This window comes from Callospermophilus lateralis, chromosome 16, assembly GCF_048772815.1.
Source record: "Callospermophilus lateralis isolate mCalLat2 chromosome 16, mCalLat2.hap1, whole genome shotgun sequence".
In the NCBI taxonomy this organism is placed as follows: Eukaryota; Metazoa; Chordata; class Mammalia; order Rodentia; family Sciuridae; genus Callospermophilus; species Callospermophilus lateralis.
In genome coordinates, this window is record NC_135320.1 from 73,950,069 (window position 1) to 73,970,475 (window position 20,407).

General features: G+C 37.5%; 1 protein-coding gene across 1 annotated transcript; it reads right to left on the reverse strand.

The window, feature by feature from the left end:
• Positions 1-1,805: 1,805 nt before the first annotated feature.
• Has2 (hyaluronan synthase 2) lies at positions 1,806-17,206 on the reverse strand. Its single transcript, XM_076836045.2, has 3 exons — positions 16,580-17,206; positions 4,725-4,826; positions 1,806-3,262 (listed from the first exon to the last, which is right to left on the reverse strand). The coding sequence occupies exons 1-3, from the start codon at positions 17,204-17,206 to the stop codon at positions 2,333-2,335; spliced, it is 1,659 nt and encodes a 552-aa protein (XP_076692160.1). The 3' UTR covers positions 1,806-2,332.
• Positions 17,207-20,407: the final 3,201 nt, after the last annotated feature.

Here is a 20,407-nt window from a genome sequence, read left to right on the forward strand (position 1 = left end):
AATTTTAGGTTATTTTAAAGTTTCATTATTGTTTGTAAATAAGGCTATAGTAAACTTGCTCATTTTTCTTCATATCTGTGATTTTTCTGCTATAAATTTGTGTAAATTTGGGTTACTTTCAAGGGAGTTGAGAGAAAGAAGATCAAAGACAAAAGGCTAACATGGATTGAGATTATCTTTTTGTCTCTTAGTTTTCCAGATTTCCAAACCATACTAATTTTAGAGATTTCTACCAAATATGCCATTCTGTAACATTATCTTTGCCCAACATGATTTTTTTCCTATACCCCATTTTTAAATCCATACCTTTACAATCAAGAAAACAAAGTTCCCCTTCCCTCAGGAAAAAAGGCAATGATTTTATCAAAAATATTTTATTTACAAAAAATCAATTATACTATACATCCTATACTGGAAATACATTGAATAATTGCTAAAATAAATACAGGCAATTAATTCAACTTTTTAAGAATGAGAGAATTTGACATTTGAATGTTATCAAAGCTTAACTTAGAACATAAATAGTTAAAAAGGCAAACTCAAGTTTTAGTCTTAATTATTGGCATGGTGTGTTTGTTTCCCACAGGCTCTCCAATCTGTGAGAGTCTGAGATTCAGAAGGTGAATGTACCTTTTTATACTCGGTAGGTAGAACATGCAGTTTTTTTCTTAGGATATTTGTGCTAGGTATCTGCATAAAAGGGAAGCAGAAAGACAGGAGCACACTGCTTGATCTTCTTCACTGTCTCTGCTTCACCACAGTGCTTTTTATTCAACTATTCACATGTTCTGATTGTGCATCAACACAGGTGTACACAGCACCAACTACAACTCAAGATCAATCATGTAAAAGACAAACTAAACAAATGAGGCCCCGTAGCAACTAAATTGATCAAGTTCAGAGTATCAGGTTCGTCAGTTTTTATATGTGCCAATTCTTGATAGACTTATTAGATCTTGCTGTCATTTCTATTGTGCAGACATTTTTTTGGAGACCAAGAACAGGAGAGATGAGGCCATTCATTATCGGAATAATTCAGGGGGAAAAAAGTCTTCCCTGGAAAGTAGAAGGACACAGAGATTTAATCTGCCAATTTTGAATCTGTATGTTTTATATTTGTTATAATTTATCCAGTTCACCTGGGTAAACATCATACTAATACATAACGCAAAATGGCCAATTCAAAAAATAGATGAAAATGTTCAATGTACAGCTAGGAACTGGTGCATTCAGGTTATAAAACAAGACCTTGAAGAACTGCATTGCATTTGTCCAAATAATTCAGATAATTTTCCCACTTTCCATTTTATTTGGCTTGGGAAAACATAGCTAGAATTATTCCTCTTTGATATTCATGATTTGTCCAGTGCTGAATGCCTCGTGTTTTCTTTCAAGGACTAGCATTCCCTTTTTATTACCTGAAGAAAAACTTGCACTTTTCTACCCTTGGACCTTGCTCTTCAATGAATTCTTTTGATACACACATAAGTGTGTATGTTTACTACCAAAGTGGAACAGATATATTGGCCTTTTCTAAAATAAATGAAAACCAAAAGTTAGAATATTGAAGATTTTAAATTCTTTTCACAGAAATAAACTATTCAATTTTAAAAGGTACAGAATAAGAGAAATATTTTATTCTTTCTATCATGAACATCAGTTAACCAAGCTTCACATTTTGGGCAAGTATTTTTTTTTAAGTATGAATTTTTTCAGAATTTATTTTATTAAAAAAAGGAAGAACAGGTGTATTTTGGCAGAAAAGTAAAATATAGAATATGCAAAATTTGTTTTTAAAATCAGCATACAAAATTTTAAAACACAGTACAGTTATATCAAAATACAGCACAGCCAACGGCCTTCAATATTTCCTTTGGCATTTCATTTGGTAGAGTTAAAAAGAAGAGAAATCCTTCCTAAAAAAAATTAGCTATCAAAACAGTCCATAAGTTAGGTCGTATAGGTTGAAAGAACTTTTCCTTGAGTTTCCAAAATCCTTTTCTTCCATGATAACCCACATAAAGCATGGCTAGTGAGGTATATAGGGCAAACACTGTCAGGCAGATGCACGATAAGGAAAAAGTGCATAAACAAAGAATCCATCCCATTTTCATAGAAATAACAGATTAATTTCAATTTCTTCTTATTGATGTATCATTTTACTTTGGCAGAATCAAAATAATCCATAAAAATGTCTTTGTTCAAGTCGCAGCAGCAGTGATATGTCTCCTTTGGTGGCATCATCTGATGCCACGATTACTGTAGCGCCCCTGGAGGAACTAAGGTGTTGTGTGTGTCTGCTTGTGTGCCTGCAAACATCAACAATGTGAGATCATACATCGAGCACCATGTCATACTGTTGTCCCTTCTTCCGCCTGCCACACTTATTAATGAGAACCACATACAGCGTCAAAAGCATGACCCAATAGCATGCATAGAGCAATGTTCCAACAATTAGGACTGTCTGTTTGGATTCTGAAAATGGCTTTTTAGATTCCTTATAAATGGTGAAAATCACACCACCCAGGAGGATTGTAAACCAAACCGACACTGGAATGAGTCCTATGAAATTAACAACAATGGTTTTCCTTCCAGATGTGCCCCACCCAGCTTTGTTTATCGTTGCAATTGCAAACATCTTAGCAGGAAGTAAACTGGACATGTATAACACTGAGTAGAGAGACATAAAGACCATGACGATATTTCCTCTAAGGCAGCTGGCAAAAGACGATTTTATGAGACCCACTAGCTGGACAGTTAACAAGAAGAGGAGGATGTTCCAAATTTTACCCCGGTAGAAGAGCTGGATTACTGTGGCAATGAGAAAGAAAGGAAAGAATCCAGTGATAACAGCTTCATAGGTCATCCACAAGTGATGTTTGTGGAACCACATGGCATTGTACAACCACTCCCGGAAGTAGGACTTGCTCCAACGGGTCTGCTGGTTCAGCCATCTAAGATATTCTATAGGCGTTTCAGTAAGGCACTTGGATCGAGCTGTGTATTTTGTTGCATAGCCCAGACTCAGCACCCGGTTCGTTAGATGCCTGTCATCGCCGAAACTACACTGGTTGCCCATAAATTCCTGATTGTACCAGTCTTCCACAAACTCATGCAGCAAGGAGTTTCTGTACATTCCCAAAGGTCCACTAATGCACTGGACACACCCAAAATAAGACTGACAGGCCCTCTCTATATTAAAGGCCATCCAGTATCTCACACTGCTGAGGAAGGAGATCCAGGAATCATACTTGTTTAAAATCTGCAAGGAGGAAAATAAAATAATAAATAAATAAATGTATGCTTTAGCTAAAAATGCCAAGAAAACCTGAACCATACTGAGATGACTACCTAGCATGAGATTTGTTGTTTTATCCCCCTACTTGGGCTTCCTTCCTCTTTTTGACATAGTCAATTTTGTCTTCTGTTTTGCTAGATTAATTTGACCTGTGTGTGTGTGTGTGTGTGTGTGTGTGTGTGTGTGTGTGTATCTGTGTATTCTTCTATGGTGATCATTTTCTTCAACTTCATTATTCTTGTCTTCTTTTTGCTGTTTTTTATTCTTGTTCCAGCTGTTCTGATATAATACTGAGTTTTTTAGGCTTTAGTTCTCAGTCCATAACTGCTTCCTCCATACATTCTTTCCTACCATCTAAAGTGTGAAGGTTTTAAAGTCCTGCTCCTTCCTGTTCTAGTTAATTTCCAATTGATCCAATCCCTGGCTGTCAGTTTTCCTTCCCTGCTCTCCACATTGTCTTGTAATGCCAGTGACATAAGAATTCACTCTGACCTCCCCATAAAATCTGAATCCTGAAATAATGCTTTACATAAAGTCTGTTGAAAATTATGCCTTTTCTTGGTGATATGTCTAAATGCTCTTCACTGTCTCACTATTATTCATTTTTTAATCTGGATTTTGCATGCTTCCTTTGTATCACCTGTCTATTTCTTTATTCTTTCTAAAACAATTTGTTTTCACCATTTCCACTAACACGCATACACAAAATGGGTTACACAGCAACACCACAAAATCTAAATTTCAAGGATAATTATCCATATACGTCTCATCTTTTGTTAAAGTCTAACCTCATGTTTTCAAAGGACTCTTGTTTTAATCTTCACACATCTTCACACACTCATTTTTCCATTCTGCAAGTTTCAAACTTACCTTCACTAGCACTTGTTTCACTAATTGTTTTTCTATTGGTAGTAAATGATAGTTTATATTGGAATAGCTACCTGCTGTTTCTTTGCCTTATTAGTGCCATTTGAGTTGCAATTATTTTCTCCCTTTGTTTTCCAATTTGTATTTTTAATCAACCACACATTGGTCAGATTTTAAGTAGAGAAGTATATTTTTTACCATATTTTCATTTCTTTACTTCTATAACTAAGTGAATTCCAATATCAGATTTTAGCAGAACACTGAAGATTAACTTGTGACCCCAGAAGATATGGTGGAAATCATTGCACATTTATGCTATGTAGTATATAATCTATCAGTTACTACTACTATCAGGGGATACCCCCTGACTAAGGAAAGAAATAATAAATCATTTCAATTTAGATAGGAAATGAGACATTGAAATGGGCCCATGGCACATTCTAATGGGTCCAGCACCAAGAACAATACCTGGCACAGAATAATAAATATGTATTAAATGGATTGATGAAAGAAAGTGTTTTTAAAAGTGTCTTCTTTAAAAAAATGAAGCTATATGCACCTGTACGTCTCCCCCAACACCTCCAACCATGGGGTCTTCTTCTAAAACTTTCACCATCTCCACAGATGAAGCAGGGTCAAGCATAGTATCTGAATCACACACCTACAAAGGAGAAAAAAGAAAATGAGTTAAAGAAAAGAACTATGAGTGCACTTTAGTCAAAATTAGGCATATATGCTATGCCCTAAGCCTTACTGTCACAAGACCTCAGTGAACAAGAATCACAAGAATCTATTCTTCTTGTTATATCATGGACAATGCAAAGAGTTGACTTTTCAGAAAGTTCAATATTTAAGTTAGTGACATTGCTAGATAGAAGAGCTAAAATGTTGTGCTGGGTATAATTTAAGGCTAACCAGGTTGTTCTCAGTCTGCCAAGGATGTTCCAAATTTTGACAACAAAAGTCTCCTGTCCCAGATAACACTCCGTTCCTGGGAAACTCAGATGGTTAGTCACCCTAGATGTCTTTCTTCAGTTGCCTCAAATAAGAATTGAAAAACTTGTCTCTCAGTTTTGAATAATAATAACAATGATAATAAAATTATCCAACTGTACTAAAAGAAGATATATTTAGTGGTGCCCCCAACCCCCACTTCATTTTAATATGCTGATTGAGAGACAGAAGGCAAGTCTCTTCCAAGTGATTGTATGGTTGTAAAGCAAGAGAGTTCAGTGGCCATACCACCTGGGCTTGCAAATACCCCCTTTCTTTGCAAAGGGAAGAGAACTCATGTGACCTTCAGAAAACCTTTTTACTCTAGAGTGTTATTTGTTCTTCTATGCCTCAGGGTTTAAAAGCAGATATAAAACACCATGGGTTATTCTAGAACTGTCAATTGTTATTCTTAAAAACGATCTTTATAAAAGTCATAACAAGCAATGATGAAGCCAAACCAACTACAAAATTAAAGTTAAGATTATTGGCCCTAAATGTGTGTACCCCTACTAGTCATTTTTATCAGAAGCCAAAGTGAGGAAAGTTATAAATAGTAATTTTTTTTCTGGCCTGACTTCTAAGTCATCTGAGAAATTTAAAAGAATAATGAAGCAGATTAGAGAATCCATATTACTACCTGTACAGTTATGAGGCTGACATGAAGAATAGAGTTTCTCTGTGTAAAGAAGGCACGGTGTCCAAGTAGGACTTGCCTCCTCTGCAGACACAATGTGTGCCCCTTCAAAAGGGTCTGACTAATGCTGTATCTTTTAGCAGCCCCATCCCAGAACACAGGGTAGGAAGAAAAGATGGGCAACCATTACTCCTTCCACACTCAACAATCAGATTAAGGCACAACTCTTCTCTCAGGAAAGGAGGAAGTCAGGTGGCAGAGTCCCGGTGGGCTAAATTTATGGTCAGAGCTGCCTCCATATCATATGAGAAAACCAGAACTAGGAAAAAAAAGTCCCCATCTTCCTATCTGCTATGGTCTGGAACTGTCTGTCCCCCTGGACACTCACGATGAAATGGAATCCTAACCGAACAGTGTTGAGAAGTGGTGGGACCTCTAAGAGGCAGAGCCCTCACAAACAGATGGCTTTTTCAGGACCAGGTTGATCCTCACTCAATAAGCTCTGGCTCTTTCAGAACTGGATTAGTTACTGTGAGAGCAGGTTGATACAAAATATATATATATATATAAAGAGGGTGTCCCTCTGTCTCTCTTGCACATGCTCACAGTTGGCTTTCTGATTTCCTATCCTGTTGTGATGCAGTAGACAAGCCCTTGCCAGAAGCTGCTGCCATAGCCTTGAACTTCTCAGTTTCCAAAACGGTGTGTTACATTATTTTTTTTTCTTTATAAATCACCTAGTCTCAGATAATCTGTGATGAAAACAGAAAATAAACTAAGACATTGTCCCTGGAATATTTACTAATTGGACATAGTATTTTTTTCTGTTGAATGCACCAAGGCCCTAACAAACATAAATTGATCAGAATGCACACGATGAGCCAGCCAAACAATGAAGGACATGATTGGCTTAGAATATTAGCTAATTTTTTATTATTCTGCCACCAGGTCCAGCTATACTAGTTGAATTGAATCAAGATTTAGTCTATTTACAATCAAGTGCCATATTAACAATACTTTGTTCAAAGACTGACCACATTTTACTGTGTGTCTATAAGATTTTCTAATGATCTTGTAGCCACCTTTGTTTGTGCCAGTGCATTCTATGTTGTCTATAAGATGAAATCACCCAGTGATGCATTTCTCAGCTTATATTCCTGTCATTAAGTGACACGAGACTATAATTATAATCAAATTATCTTAACAGTTCTCCAAACTCTACCATAAAAAAGTCAACATTTTAAAAAAATCAGTGTATAGCTGCATAAAGACTCAAGGTTGAAGAAGATACTAGGTAAATGCAGAATGTATTCTTCATATTATTTGCTAAGGAATCACAAAATTTTTTTAAAGAACCACTCTTAACTTTACTAATGGCTTTTGTGTCTGTGTGTGTGAAAAGTTTTCCATTAATGAAAAATGCTGTTGAAAAGATTGATTTAATTGCATTATTGGAATTTAAGGATTCAAGGAGTATATGGGGCATTCAGTAATAAAAAGTGAACTTATCACACCTATAGATTTTAGTATGGCAATTTGGGGGTTAACTCCTGTATTTTTAAATTTTTAGTTTGGCTATTTAGAAGCACTCACTTTTAAAACAAGAATCTGTTTATTTCTTTTTTGGCATTTCATTTAGGTTCAGCATAGTCTCTTTATTTTAAGGAGGAAAATTAGAAAAAAGGTAGGAATTAATTTTTTATTTTGAAAAACAGGATTTTACTAGCACTTGGTTTTAAATCCAGCTATCCCAAGCCTCAGGAACTACACAAAGTGATCTGAGAGAGATGTTTTCCTCTCCTGTGTTTTGTCTATCACCAGTTGGTACATGGCTTCAAGCCAGGCAGGAGTCCTGAAATAAGGGTAGAGAGAGGTGAAGGCAGAAGTCCAGTCTACCTTAGAACCCAGCCTCCCAAGTTCATGGCCATACCCTCCTCTATTGACTTAAGCTGGGAAAGGTAAAACCAAAACAGCTAAAATAAGTCTAAAAACAACAGGAAGGGAGCAATCCGGAATTAGTGTTCAAATAACTCCGCCTGCTTGGGAGCCCAAGCAAGCAGGGAAAGAGCCTCTTTGAAATGGCCACACTTGAACCAAACCTCTGAGGTTCTGCATATTAAAATTGGCCTGTGCCCCTCCCTGTTTCCAAAAGGGAAGTGCCAAATGTCCTCTGAGAGACTGTTCCCTTGGTGACCTAACTGCATTAGAAGGGAAAGCTCTCAGAAGTCTCCTGGGAATGGGGTTTCTTCTATGAGGAGTTATGAGTTTTAAAGAATTTCCATTCCTGGATGTTATTTGATGACTGAATGCCAACTGGAAAGTCAGTCTTTGCCAGTCTGGAAAAGCATGTATATTCAGGGACACAGTGACGTTTGCTTAATAGGATGTGAAGAATACAGCCTTGGCCCTTAAAATCCGCAAAAACAAATATCTAGTTACCTCCTCACCAATTCATGCACGTTCATGAATGTTGGCTGTTCAGCTCTGGGCTAGAATCTGTGGGAGACACACCAATTCATGCAGAATTGAACTTCACATAAGGAAAAATAATAGACATGATTTGCATACAAGAAACTGGGAACAAATCAAAAGTCTTTTTGGCCACACTGAGAGTATCACTGCAATTTGTTGAAAGATTTTTTAACTAGGAGATTTGAAAATGAAGCAAAGTCACAACTTTTGAGTAAAGGGAGTGGAAAATGACAAGATGAAATTATTGGGAAGAACCAGGCATCTCAGTTTTATCCACAGAATCAAGTGAAAAAAAGCATATGACCAGTGCCCTTCCAGCTATTCTGTTCTAGCCAAGAGTTAACACCTCCCTTTAGTTACCTGTTGAAATAGGGGATGGCCACTGGGTCAAGTCCAGCCTGCCACCTGTTTTGATATAGCTAGTGGCTAAGAATGTCTTTATATTTTTAAGCAGTCAGAAAAAATAATCAAAAGAATATTTTATGACACATGCAAATTATATGAAAATCAAACTTCACTATCCATAAAAATTTTATTGGAATCTAGCTATTCTCACTCATTTACATGTTCTCTATGGCTGCTTTCACAGGACAACAGCAAAGAGGAGCAGTTGCAAAGCCGAATATTTACTGGTTAAAACTGAAGTGGCTGGTTCTTCCTAATTATATTCTAGCCTTATTTGTTTTATAAGCAAAGTTTGCCAACCCTGGTTTCAAAATAATAATCTACTTTCATTAACATAATAGCCACCATACAGACTCTGTGGCAGTGGCACATGCCTATACTCTCAGGGGCTCAAAAGCTGAGGCTTGAGAATTGCAAATTTAGGTCAGTCTGTGCAGTTTAGTGAGATACTGTCCCAATTTTTTTTTTTAAAGGAGCTGGTAATATAGCTAAAATGTAGAGCACCTAAAATTCAATCCCTAGTACCATAAAAATAAATATCCTAATTAACAGCGATGTTGAGATTAAATATGTTTTAAGCCCCAATTTTAATTCTAGGATTTTTTAAGTTGCCTCCATTTTCTTGTGCTATAAAGAGCAGTAACTGCATAAAAAAGTATATTTTTTAAAAATTAAAAATAAAGAATAGGATATTAATAAACTTTTTCTTTTCTGTTTTCTTTCTTTCTTTTCTTTTGGTACTGGATATTGAACCCAAGGGGACTCTACCACTGAGCTATAACCCCAGCCTTTTTTATTTTTTATTTTGAGACAGGGTCTCACTAAGTTGCCCAGATTGGCCTTGAACTTGGGATTCTTCTGCCTCAGACTCATTAGTAGGTAGGATGACAGACATGCACCACTGAGCCTCACTAATAAATTATTATGCAGGTTTTCTTTAGACTTTGCCTATTTTAATGCCCACAGAATCAAGAAACCTAAATTAAAATATTAAGTCCCATAACTTACAATGTCTTGGACAAGCCCTGTACCACCATCATAGTGTATTATTGAGACTCTATATATGAAAGTACTTTGTGAATTAGAAAGTAGAATCCCATTAGTATAAAGTGATGACCCTTAAATTTCTATACTTCTTAAGCAAACCTAAGTCTGAAGAATCATGGTAATCATTACCACAAATATATGTCTCAGTGGAGAAAATCAGTAAAAGGAACATGAAACTATCCATTGCAAATTTTCTCACTAATATTAAAAGTTCATCTATCTCACAGCAATCCCAATAAAGTTCTCTACAATGTTACTATTTGCTCCATCCAATACCTTTCAAATTCTAAGACGCCTGTCTAAAATGCCATGTGTCCATATTTCATTTTTTTAAAAATATCTTTTCTTTCAGCTTGACTGATGGATCTCCTTCTCTACCTCTCATTCTACTTCAAAGGATGCTGAAAGCCAATGCAGCAAGAGGAAATCTTTATTCCTCCTACTGCCTTCGGTGAGGAAACAGGTTGAAAACAAATCAAGATCACTGCTGTTGCTACTGGCTTCACCCTTTCCCTGTTATAAGGCTCAATCCTTTCTTAAACCTGAGCTTCATCTTCATTTTGATCCTTCATCTTAACCTTGACCCTTCCTCTTAACTTTGACCTGGTGATTCTATTTTTAGAGTGTTTGCAGTTTGCTCTTGGTCTCTGCCACACAACTTAACCAAAATAAAAGAAGATTCTGCTCATCCATCCCTAGCAATTTCTCTAAGGAAAAGGGGTAAGGACCAGAACAAAAAAACAAACAAATGAATCCCAAAGACCTTACAAATAGTTAATTACTAGGAAACCCAAGATAGTTCTACACTCCCTGAACTCCTAAAGGTAAACCAGAGTAAACATACCATAGGAAGGAAAAGAAAGCACTATACAGACCTTGGAATCAAATAGATCTGGTTGTCAACATAATTCCCAGCTGTGTAAACTCAGACTGGCTTCTTAACTTGTACTCATCCCTTCATTTTCCTGAGCCTCCATCTATCAGGTGAAAAATATGAATACCCATACCATCTCCTTAATTGGTAGGGATGGTTGATTTATGAGATGATGTATGTAAACCACTTAATAATGGCTAGCTCATAAAAAAATCCTCAATAAATGTAGGTCACATGTACTAAGAAGTGAAAATTCAAAACCAAAGGCACAAATTCAAGACAATAGTCCAGAGAGAAGGCACCTTTGTTTTAATTATGGTAAATAAGCAATAATTTACTCAGAACGAGGAAACCAATGTCTCATCCAATATCCAACCAATTTATATCAAAAAGCTGAATTCTAGAGCAGACAGTGCAAAAGTCCTCAAATTGGGTTGTTAATCAGGGAAAAGAAATAAAATAATTAGAGAGTGGTTTGAACCGATTTATGATTCATTCCTGACCTAGAGTGTACCATTGTGATTTTTTTTAATTGATTTTATTTTTTTAAATACACGACAGCGGAATGCATTACAATTCTTATTACACATGTAGAGGACAATTTTTCATATCTTTGTATATAAAGTATGTTCACGTCAATTCATGTCTTGGTACTTTTTTTTCATTACATTACAAAAGCTCATCATGTGGCCAATGGCATACTTAGACTCACTTAACTTTACATAAGTATGCATTGTATCTTGCATCTCTTCATTAGCATTGAACTTAAAGAGTGTGACAATACTCAAAGCTTCAGACGCTAAGTCTACAGTCAGCCAACACCATGACTCTGGAATCGAGGTGAGGCAGAACATCATGGTGGAAGGACATGATGGAGGGAAGCAGCTCCACCTGGTTTGGACATGGCAAACAGGAATATGACCTTTGAATTTGGAAGTATATAAAGGTAGATAACAAACTTATTTTTCAAATCTAGACCCTGAAAACTTCAAAGTCTGGTGAAAAGGAGTAACATGTAGCTGGTAATTTTTTTTGAGGGGGGACTACATACATGCAGGATATGGGAAAAAACAGAAAACAAGGAAAAAAAGTAACCTTTATAGAAACAAAATATTGCCCACAATTTAAAATTTCTGATATAATCAAAAATGTCAATGAAAGGCTCATCTCTGAAAGTAATTTGGCTTATGGTATGGGATCTCAAATCCAGCCATCAGAAAGCTTCTAATTCACACACATCTAAGCAGTTTGGCACTTCTGTTATGTTTTTCTTGAAAGGAAATAGAAAGATATAAGCATTCCTTTAGAGAATGAATTATCCAAGTCATTATAACATAATTCCTACCTTTAGTCAATGTATAATCTCTTCCAAGCATTAAAGTAATAAAAAAAGTTATTGGTTGTTCGGTCTCCATTTTTAAGAAAGCTTGAACATGAGTGAAAGTTACAGAAGCTGCAGAGTGAAGGTGACAAGCCACCAGGAAAAGTGGGGAACCAAATGTTGTCAACTCTTCTAAGTCTTGAGCCATGAAACACCTTTTTTTTCCCCCAAATGTTTCAAAAGAAACAAATCAGAAAAGCCCATAATGGTAGCCCTTAAATCAGAGATTATATTCAAGAACACAGTTTTGGGGAAAGGGCAGCTTCAAAGTAATAAGAGAAACATGATAGTAATTTGTACGTGAAAAGAAATTTTGTTAATTCTCTTTGTTTTAGTCTCTAGCAGATCTCCAGTATGTTGCTGGGAAAAAAAAAAAAAATCAAGAGGTCAATGGAGATAAGATGGTACTGAGTTGAATCCCAAGCTGGAAGGGATCTTAGTGATCATGTGTTCTACAAGCTCCTTTGGTGATTCAATTGGAGCCAGGTCCATAGCAAATAAAGAACAGATCTGGGTCTGGAATTCAGATTTCCTCATTCCTATTTCAGTATGCTGTTAATCCTTTCCTCTGACATTAATAATAGGAAGAAAAAAATATTCTCAATTCTGGATTCTGGCCCTCAGAACGTTTCAGTTGCTTAGGCTTTCTGTAGAGAACAGGAACCAGGCAAATATTATACACAGTTAAGTATCATTATTTATGGTAGTTATGTTCTCTAAAGTTGCCATGAAGATTGATTAGCTATTACCAAAAAATTGCTTCTAGCAGAAACACAGGGTTAGGTTCCTTTAAGTCTCTGTGTACAAAATCTTTCTCAACTGATCAATAAGTAACCCTGTTTATTTTAGTTTCTTCTTGAATATACCTTAATTAATATACATTGTTGGCATTCGCATTGAACTTGTACCCAATAGCACAACTCATACCTAAGGACCTTTTTCTATAAGGCACGTCACAGCTCTCTGTGCTTAGAAATACCAGAGAGAAACAACCTCAGTAGTACATTTGGGTTCACTTTCAACAGCTTCCCCACCAACCACTGCACAGAAATGTAAAAACATGGCACCAAATACACAAAGAAGAGGATAATTACACTGAAACAAGAAGGCAAAGCATCACCTATGTGACCTTAGCTGGAATGTGCAGTATGGGGGATACCATCGTTTTGCTATTGTGTGTGTATGTGTGTGTGTGTGTGTGTGTGTGTGTGTGTGTGTATTAAAAAAAAATTAATGAACTGCATGTATTGATTTGGGGGTTAGAGGTAAATAGATGGGTCTAGGCTGGAAAGGATTCATTCCCCACTTCTGTATTGGTTACAAGTCAATTCAACTTGTCCATTGTGCTTCTTTTCTATTTTTAAAACATGCTATTCTAAACATGTGCTACTTTAGTAAATAAAAGAGCCAAGAGAAACGGTAGTCTGAAGAAGTAAGAATGACTTTTTCTCTACCTTAGGCCATATCCAGTCAGGTCAAAATCTGTCCTTTAAGGAAAAACAAAGTTTATCTAGGAAATACATTGATTCTAAATTTTAAAAATATTCCTCATTCTCCTTTTTGGTTTTACATTCCCTTTCTATTCATTTATCACTTTGTTAATTTTCTTCTGTTCTATCTCCTCCCTCCCTCCCCCCCCACCTCTCTCTCTCTCTTTCTCTGAAAGTGGCCAGCAGTCACCAGGTAAGCTTGCTGTCATGCAGGCCTCCTCCTGGACTAGGGCTTCCCTAAGTGTTCTGCATAAGCATTTGTGATTTGAATGGCTTCTGGGCTTGGACATGAGTCAGCAGAGTGGACTACAGATGAAAGCTGAGACAATAGAGGGACAATGGCCATTGATAAAGGCTTATCCTAGGAGGGTAGGTAGAAAGGATATCTTCCAGTCGGGAGGTGGGGTGGGCTACTATTGAAGCAGTATAAGCAGAACAGAATAAGGGTGGACGTGAAAGCATTCAGACCCAGTACTCTTGTTTGATTCTCAGTAGGCGGCAAGGTCATCTGTTAGTAGTTAGGCTGGGAGGAGTTTGGGTAGGGAGCTGGGAGCATGGGGAAGGTAGGAAATAATAGGTCATGAGAGCAATAAGCTAGACACTCAAAATCAAGTGGAAAGAGTGCTAAGGAGAGATGAGGACCCAGCTGCAATTGGAACCCAGTCTTTTTGGCCATCTCTCTGCATATCCCAGCAGAATTCTCCAGCAAGTATGTGAACAAGCAGGTCATCCGTCTCTTCCTCAGCGCCCCATTTGCTCTTGTGAATGACCACCCCAATGATCACTGCCTTCTTTCCCTAACCAGCCCACATGCCAAGTTTGATCACCAGAAGCACTTGGTAGCCAACTTCCTCACACCCCTCTCCCATATTACTTTTGGTGGCTTCGACTTTGCAGTTCCGGAAGCCTGGACAGTCAGAAGATCAGAGTGTTCAGTGTGTAGTCTAAACCTGAAGAAATTACCATTTTTATAGGTCAAACATGGTCCAAAATCAGGAGATTTGAAGAGGAATAGCAGGATGGAATTATTAGCTTCAGAACATTAAAAGATTTTAGCATGTGTTGGAGTGCTTGGAACTGGCTGAGAGTCCCAAGAGGCATTAGGGCCCAGGTCAGAGCAGCTGCTGGGGTAAGTCTATCTGGAGGGGTTCAGCCTGGAGGAAGGACAGTTCTCAAGCCTGATCAGGCCTCCAACAGGAAGATTATTCTAACCTTTCATATTTTGAATTATTTTTTTTTCCTGGACAGGCACAGTGTGAAGTTGTCAAGGATACAAACAAAATTCAAAACAAGAGTGATGGAAGAAGGGGATTGGGGAGGGGAAGGTAAAAGAAAGAGAAAAAACCCAGACAAAGATTTCTTGATTAGACTTGACAAATACAGCAGTTGTTTTAACTATAATTAAAGGCAAAATATGAAAACAGATGTTTTCTCATTTTAGGCACAGAGCATCATTCTTCATATCCTCAAAGTTCCTCTCATATGCCTGCCTTTAAGAATATCCTGCCATCCTCTCATCTGGGCCTAGAGTTGCATATGTAGATCCTAAATGTCCTGCAATAACTGAAGCCACCTCAAATGTGAAAGTTCTACCATTGAGAAATCAGGAGAAACCTAAGAGAGAAACTCAGCCAACTCCCTCCCCAGAGGAGAGCTTAGTGTGTGGATAGGTATCGACAAAGAAATACCTTAAAATTCTTCAGATATAAACTAAAATTAATCCTAAGGTGACAAATGACAGATACTATAAATTTTTTTTAGTATGGACTAGCTGACTATATAATAAATATATTAACAGTAAAAGTTGTAATCATATTAACAACAATATCATGAACAACTCTTGCTAAGCACTTGGAATACATTGTTTGACAAAATTTTCTTCAAACTGTTTCTAAGATGGCTTTATTCTTTCCAGTAAACTGAGGCTTAAGAAGGTGTTTTGTTGTTGTTGTTGTTGTTTTGATTTGTGGTGGTGCTGGGGATAGAACCCAGGGCCTTGTTCATGCAAGGCAAGCACTCTACCAACTGAGCCAAATCCTCAGCCCAGGAAGGTGGTCTTCAAAGTCAATCAGTTAGTTATACCTGTGATTATGATCTCAGCAAATTGACTCAAAAGCCAATGCTCATTCCCTTCTCGTTACTCTGAGATCCAACAGTTAAAACTTCTGGCAATAAAGACCCTTTAAAAAATAGAATGGGTATTCTGAAAACTAGGACTTTACTTTTAAGAGGGCAGTGTTCCAGTAGCTTTTTTATACCAGTGATATTTCTTCCTTCTTGATATCTCATGTAAGAGATATCCAAAATCCAATTAAAGAATTTATAGAAAATTAAAATTAGAAAATTCGCAGGGATCTTCCTAATGTTCGAAAGAAGAAACCTCAGTGAGAACTGGAACAAGAGAAATACCATAGTGAGCTGTCAGCCAATTACTGAGAGACACAGCCTGCCTAATTTTCATGCAAGCAAACATCATCACAGATGCTTTCAAAGGTCAAGTTGGAGTGAGTGAGGTAATGCTGTTTGGGGAGTGAAATAAACATTACTTCGATTTTGCTCTAAGTTTTTTTTCTTTTTTAACTTGTTTTTGTTTTCCTTGTCTTTCTAGCTCAATTTTGAATGCCATGTTCTTTTTAATCAAAATCATCCTCTCCACCCCCATTTTTCCCAGTCTGTGTACAAAACATAATATAGACTTCCCTCAGCCTGCAGATTCTGTTGAGACCCCTCGCTTAGGTCGACACTATTTTCTTACAAGAGTTGGAGACTTTTAAGGGTGTGGAAAATGATGTTGGATTTGACTTGGCAGAACCTAGGAGACAGAGAAGGAAAGGTGGCACGGGAAAGGAAGGAAGGGTCTCCTGTCCAAATAATCTTGATTTCTAACCAAGAATATGACCCCCAACTTAAGCATTTTCATAGATAGTCTTAACAGTTTTACAAGATTTTTTTTTTTCTGTCTTTCAAAATGTGCTTTCAACAGTCGTGCTGTTTTCAAATGAACTGAAAGAAGTACTGTGCTCAGGACAAGGATGGGCTATAGCATATGACTGGAGAGACACAAAAGCTGCTTTATTTCAATGTATGTTTGCCCTGGCAGGAATCTGGGACTTACCTGTACATAATCCACACTTCGACCCAGCGCTCTGAAGGCCGTGTACATGACTTCTCTTTTTCCACCCCATTTTTGCATGATGCAAACACTTTTGTTGGACAGGACCAATTGGGTTACATGCTGAGAGCTTTCTTTATGTGACTCGTCTGTCTCACCAGGTCCCTTTTCGTGGAAGTTGTTCTTCCAGATGTAGGTAGCTGATTTGTCCCTGCCCATGACTTCACTGAAGATGTCCATCATGTAAAGGTCATCGTCCGAGTTCCCATCGATGACCATGACGACTTTAATCCCAGGGTAGGTTAGCCTCTTCACAGATTGCAAACATTTCCTTAAGTAGTCTGGATCTTCTTGATAGGCAGCGATGCAAAGAGCAACAGTTTTGTTCAACTTAATGGGGGTTTCTAGGGATTTTTTCATTTTTCGGTGCTCCAAAAAGGCAAATAGGCTTTGGATGATGAGGTGTGATGCTAAAAAGGCACCGTACAGTCCAAAAGAGAAATAGTAGTTATCCGTTTGGATAAATTGATAGCCAACAATATAAGCAGCTGTGATTCCAAGGAGGAGAGAGACTCCAAAAAGTGTGGTTCCAATTATTCTCAGGATGCATAGAAACCTCTCACAATGCATCTGCAATATAATCAAATGACACTCTCAGTTAACCATTCCTGTCCCATGCTTGTTATACACATGGTGTTAAGAGGGGGCACTACACGGAGCATGTAGACGTTCTACCACTGTTACTCCCTTCACTTGCTATGTGACTTTCGGCACCCATTTTGCTCATCTGCAAGATGAGGCTAAAGACACCCTTCTGGCACAACTCAAGAATCCAATCCAGTAATGGTGCTATTGAAATATCATAATGTATTAAACGAATGCCTAGATGTATTAAACAAATACCATAATATATTAAACAAATTTCTTTGCTTTTATCAGCACACACACATTGTTTTTAATGTGTCAGCCTCTCTGACTATAGTGTACTCTGTGGTCATAGCTAGGCATAGAATCAAAATTTCTGAAGCCCAGCATAATCTTTCTTCCTGTACCAGGTTATCTCTTTACTCCTTGACACTGACAAGTTCAACACCCATGGAAGATTTTGATAAATTTCTTATGTCTAATTTCATCTCATTTCCAATGCAAATTCTTCAATTTACGTCCTTTCCATGTATCTGACTGAGATTGGAGGTGGAGAAACCATCTCCTAGCTCATCAATTAACTGTTTGAACCTTACTTTCAGAACTTCATTTTGTTTGTTTTCAATCTGTTAATGAGGAAGTTTATCCTTGATTAATTCCAAATCTCCCATTGACATAAACAATTCTCTACTCCTAGGTATTCTGCACAATATTTTTCAAAGCCCTTGTAATTTTGAACTGGATACACACATCAAATATCTATCCCTTTCATCTATCATCATCAATACTAGATGTTAGATCCTGGGGATCAGGAACCTTATTGGAACACAGTAAGCACATATAAGTGTTTGTAGAAATAATGAATATATTCAAAAAGAAATAACATCATGCTTAATTCCAACAGGTGAGTGTGCATACTATTAAAAGCTGAAGGATGTTAGACCTAAAACATGTTTTAGTTTTTAATTATAACCAGTTTTATACTTTCCCCTACATTTTATGTGTCTCTTAAATGAGATTTTGAACAACTCAAAGCTAAGAGAGCCATTTTTCTGTTCTTTTCAAAAATAATTTCCAATGCTGGGCATAGAAGAGATGCTTGGTAAACCTGTTATGTCATTTTCCCCCTTGAGGTTTTCTTTCCTCCTCTTCTAAGAATGGACTATCATAAGGTCATAATTGATATAAATTTAATGTTCCCATCTTTGGACCTTTACATCAATTTTGGATATTTGTCTTATTGGTATATAACTAGTATTTAATCTTTTTCTTTGACTCAACTAATGTTTTAAAAGCTAAAAAAGTTATTTTAAGTGGAAACTTGGGCTAAGATTTATCTCTGTAAAACCTCTTGCTTGATATGCATATTTATAGTTTCCTACTCCAAATCAAAATTTAAAATTGAATATCCACATAGGAATGTAGTATCATCCTGGTTGTTGACAGTTGCATGGCCACCATATTTTTTCAGCTCTATAAAGACACCATTCACACATTCCCATTCTGTTCATGTATCAAAATGGTCCTAAGTAGATATGCATTCTACTTCTGCTAAACATTAGCATGGCTGCTTTTGTGTTACCTCTCTTCCCTGTGCACAGACTGTGTGGTACACCCATGACACTCCAGCCTCCTGAAATCTGAGATGTGCATCATTTAAGAGAGAAGGTGTCCTCCTCCAATGGACCCCTTCTGCAGGCTGGGTACACACATCAACATCTAGGGCAGTGTAGAATCCCATGATGGAGCTTGGTTCTTGAATTGCCTTATAGAAGAGAGTCTCCCAAGAATCAGGATATCTGCTTGAACTCGGAGCCCAGCGCAGTGAGGCATTCCTATAATCCCAGCTATCTGGGAGGCTGAAATAGGAGGAGCTCAATTTTGAGACTTGATTGGTCAATTTAGCAATATTCTGTCTCAAAATAAAAGTTAAAAGGCTGAGTGTGCAGTTCAGTAGTATGTGTGGGGCCCTGGGTTCAATCCCCAGTATCACTGAGAGAGAGAGAGAGAGAGAGAGAGAGAGAGAGAGAGAGAGAGAGCGAGCCCACAGACAGGGGACTTCCCTTGCATTCATATTAACAAGAAATGATTTCTGGATTTTTATTTGTTTCTGTTTTCTGTTGTGCATTTGGGGGCCCTAGCTAGTATAATCTAGGTAATACACAGCAGCCTAGAAACCAGGTTTCTAGCATATGGACATCTTTTTGTTGTTGTTGTCATTGTTAAATGTAGATGATAATGTTTTTCAAAGACTCTTTACAGGGCTGTACTGAGTAGCAAAATAAAATCATTTGTGAAAATGTTTTTAAAAAAGAAACACAATGCAGTTTAACATATCTGTTTTAAAAACGTACAAAACAAGCACAAATGTGTGTTCCACTTTTAGCAGCTGCATAGGACACCATACTGGGTAATATGGGAGCCTAACAGAAGCGACCTCAACACAAATGGAAAGTTGAGACTACTGCAAAAGGGTGAGATGGTGAGATTTTGGTGAAAGGCAAGCAAATACAGCATCCCCTTAATTAAAACAGCTGACGGGGTGCTGAGCCCTCCCAAAGGGCACGTTAACCAATGCCTGAAGGTGCTGGGAGCACCAGACTTAGAACTTGTCATTTCCAAGACATGAGTCATTCTCACAAGAGTGAAAAATTTCATGGGGACTAAAGCACTTTGCCAGGCAGAAGCTTAAGTGTGTATTTAGCTTGTGTTTAAATCACCATCACCAGCAAAAGAGCTGCCTGACATTCTTTTCCATTATTCACATTTTCCTTGCTTTTATCAGCACACGTGGACACAGAGAGTGGTCACATAGCATCTGCTGGCCACCGCTAAAGTGGGAACACCCTCTTACATCATGGGAGCCTCAGGATGTCCTTTTGAAGCCTGGGAAAAGTTACTAATGAACTGCAACCATGTCACTAAAATTGAACCCTTATATTCCTGCTCCATATCTCAGCATGGCCTAGTATGACACACAGCAGTTCAGTACAGCCTAAAGGGCAAAAGGCCCATCTTAGAGCCAGCTTTGCTGAGTGAATACATTGATCTCAGGGAGGGACACACAGGATGTGTTTTTTCTTTTATTATTCCCCTGGGTCATTTCACAGCTATGGGCGCCATATGTGTAAGACTTTGTGAGACAATCCCTGATTCATGTGCTCTGGTTCGTAAGCATACTTTCCT

Coding starts and splice junctions, on each gene's coding strand:
- Has2 (XM_076836045.2), bottom strand. CDS start 17,206: ATGCATTGTGAGAGGTTTCTATGCATCCTGAGAATAATTGGAACCACA. Junction 4,827..16,579: donor GAAGTGTGGATTATGTACAG/GTAAGTCCCAGA, acceptor TCTCCTTTGTAG/GTGTGTGATTCAGATACTAT. Junction 3,263..4,724: donor GTGTTGGGGGAGACGTACAG/GTGCATATAGCT, acceptor TCCTCCTTGCAG/ATTTTAAACAAGTATGATTC.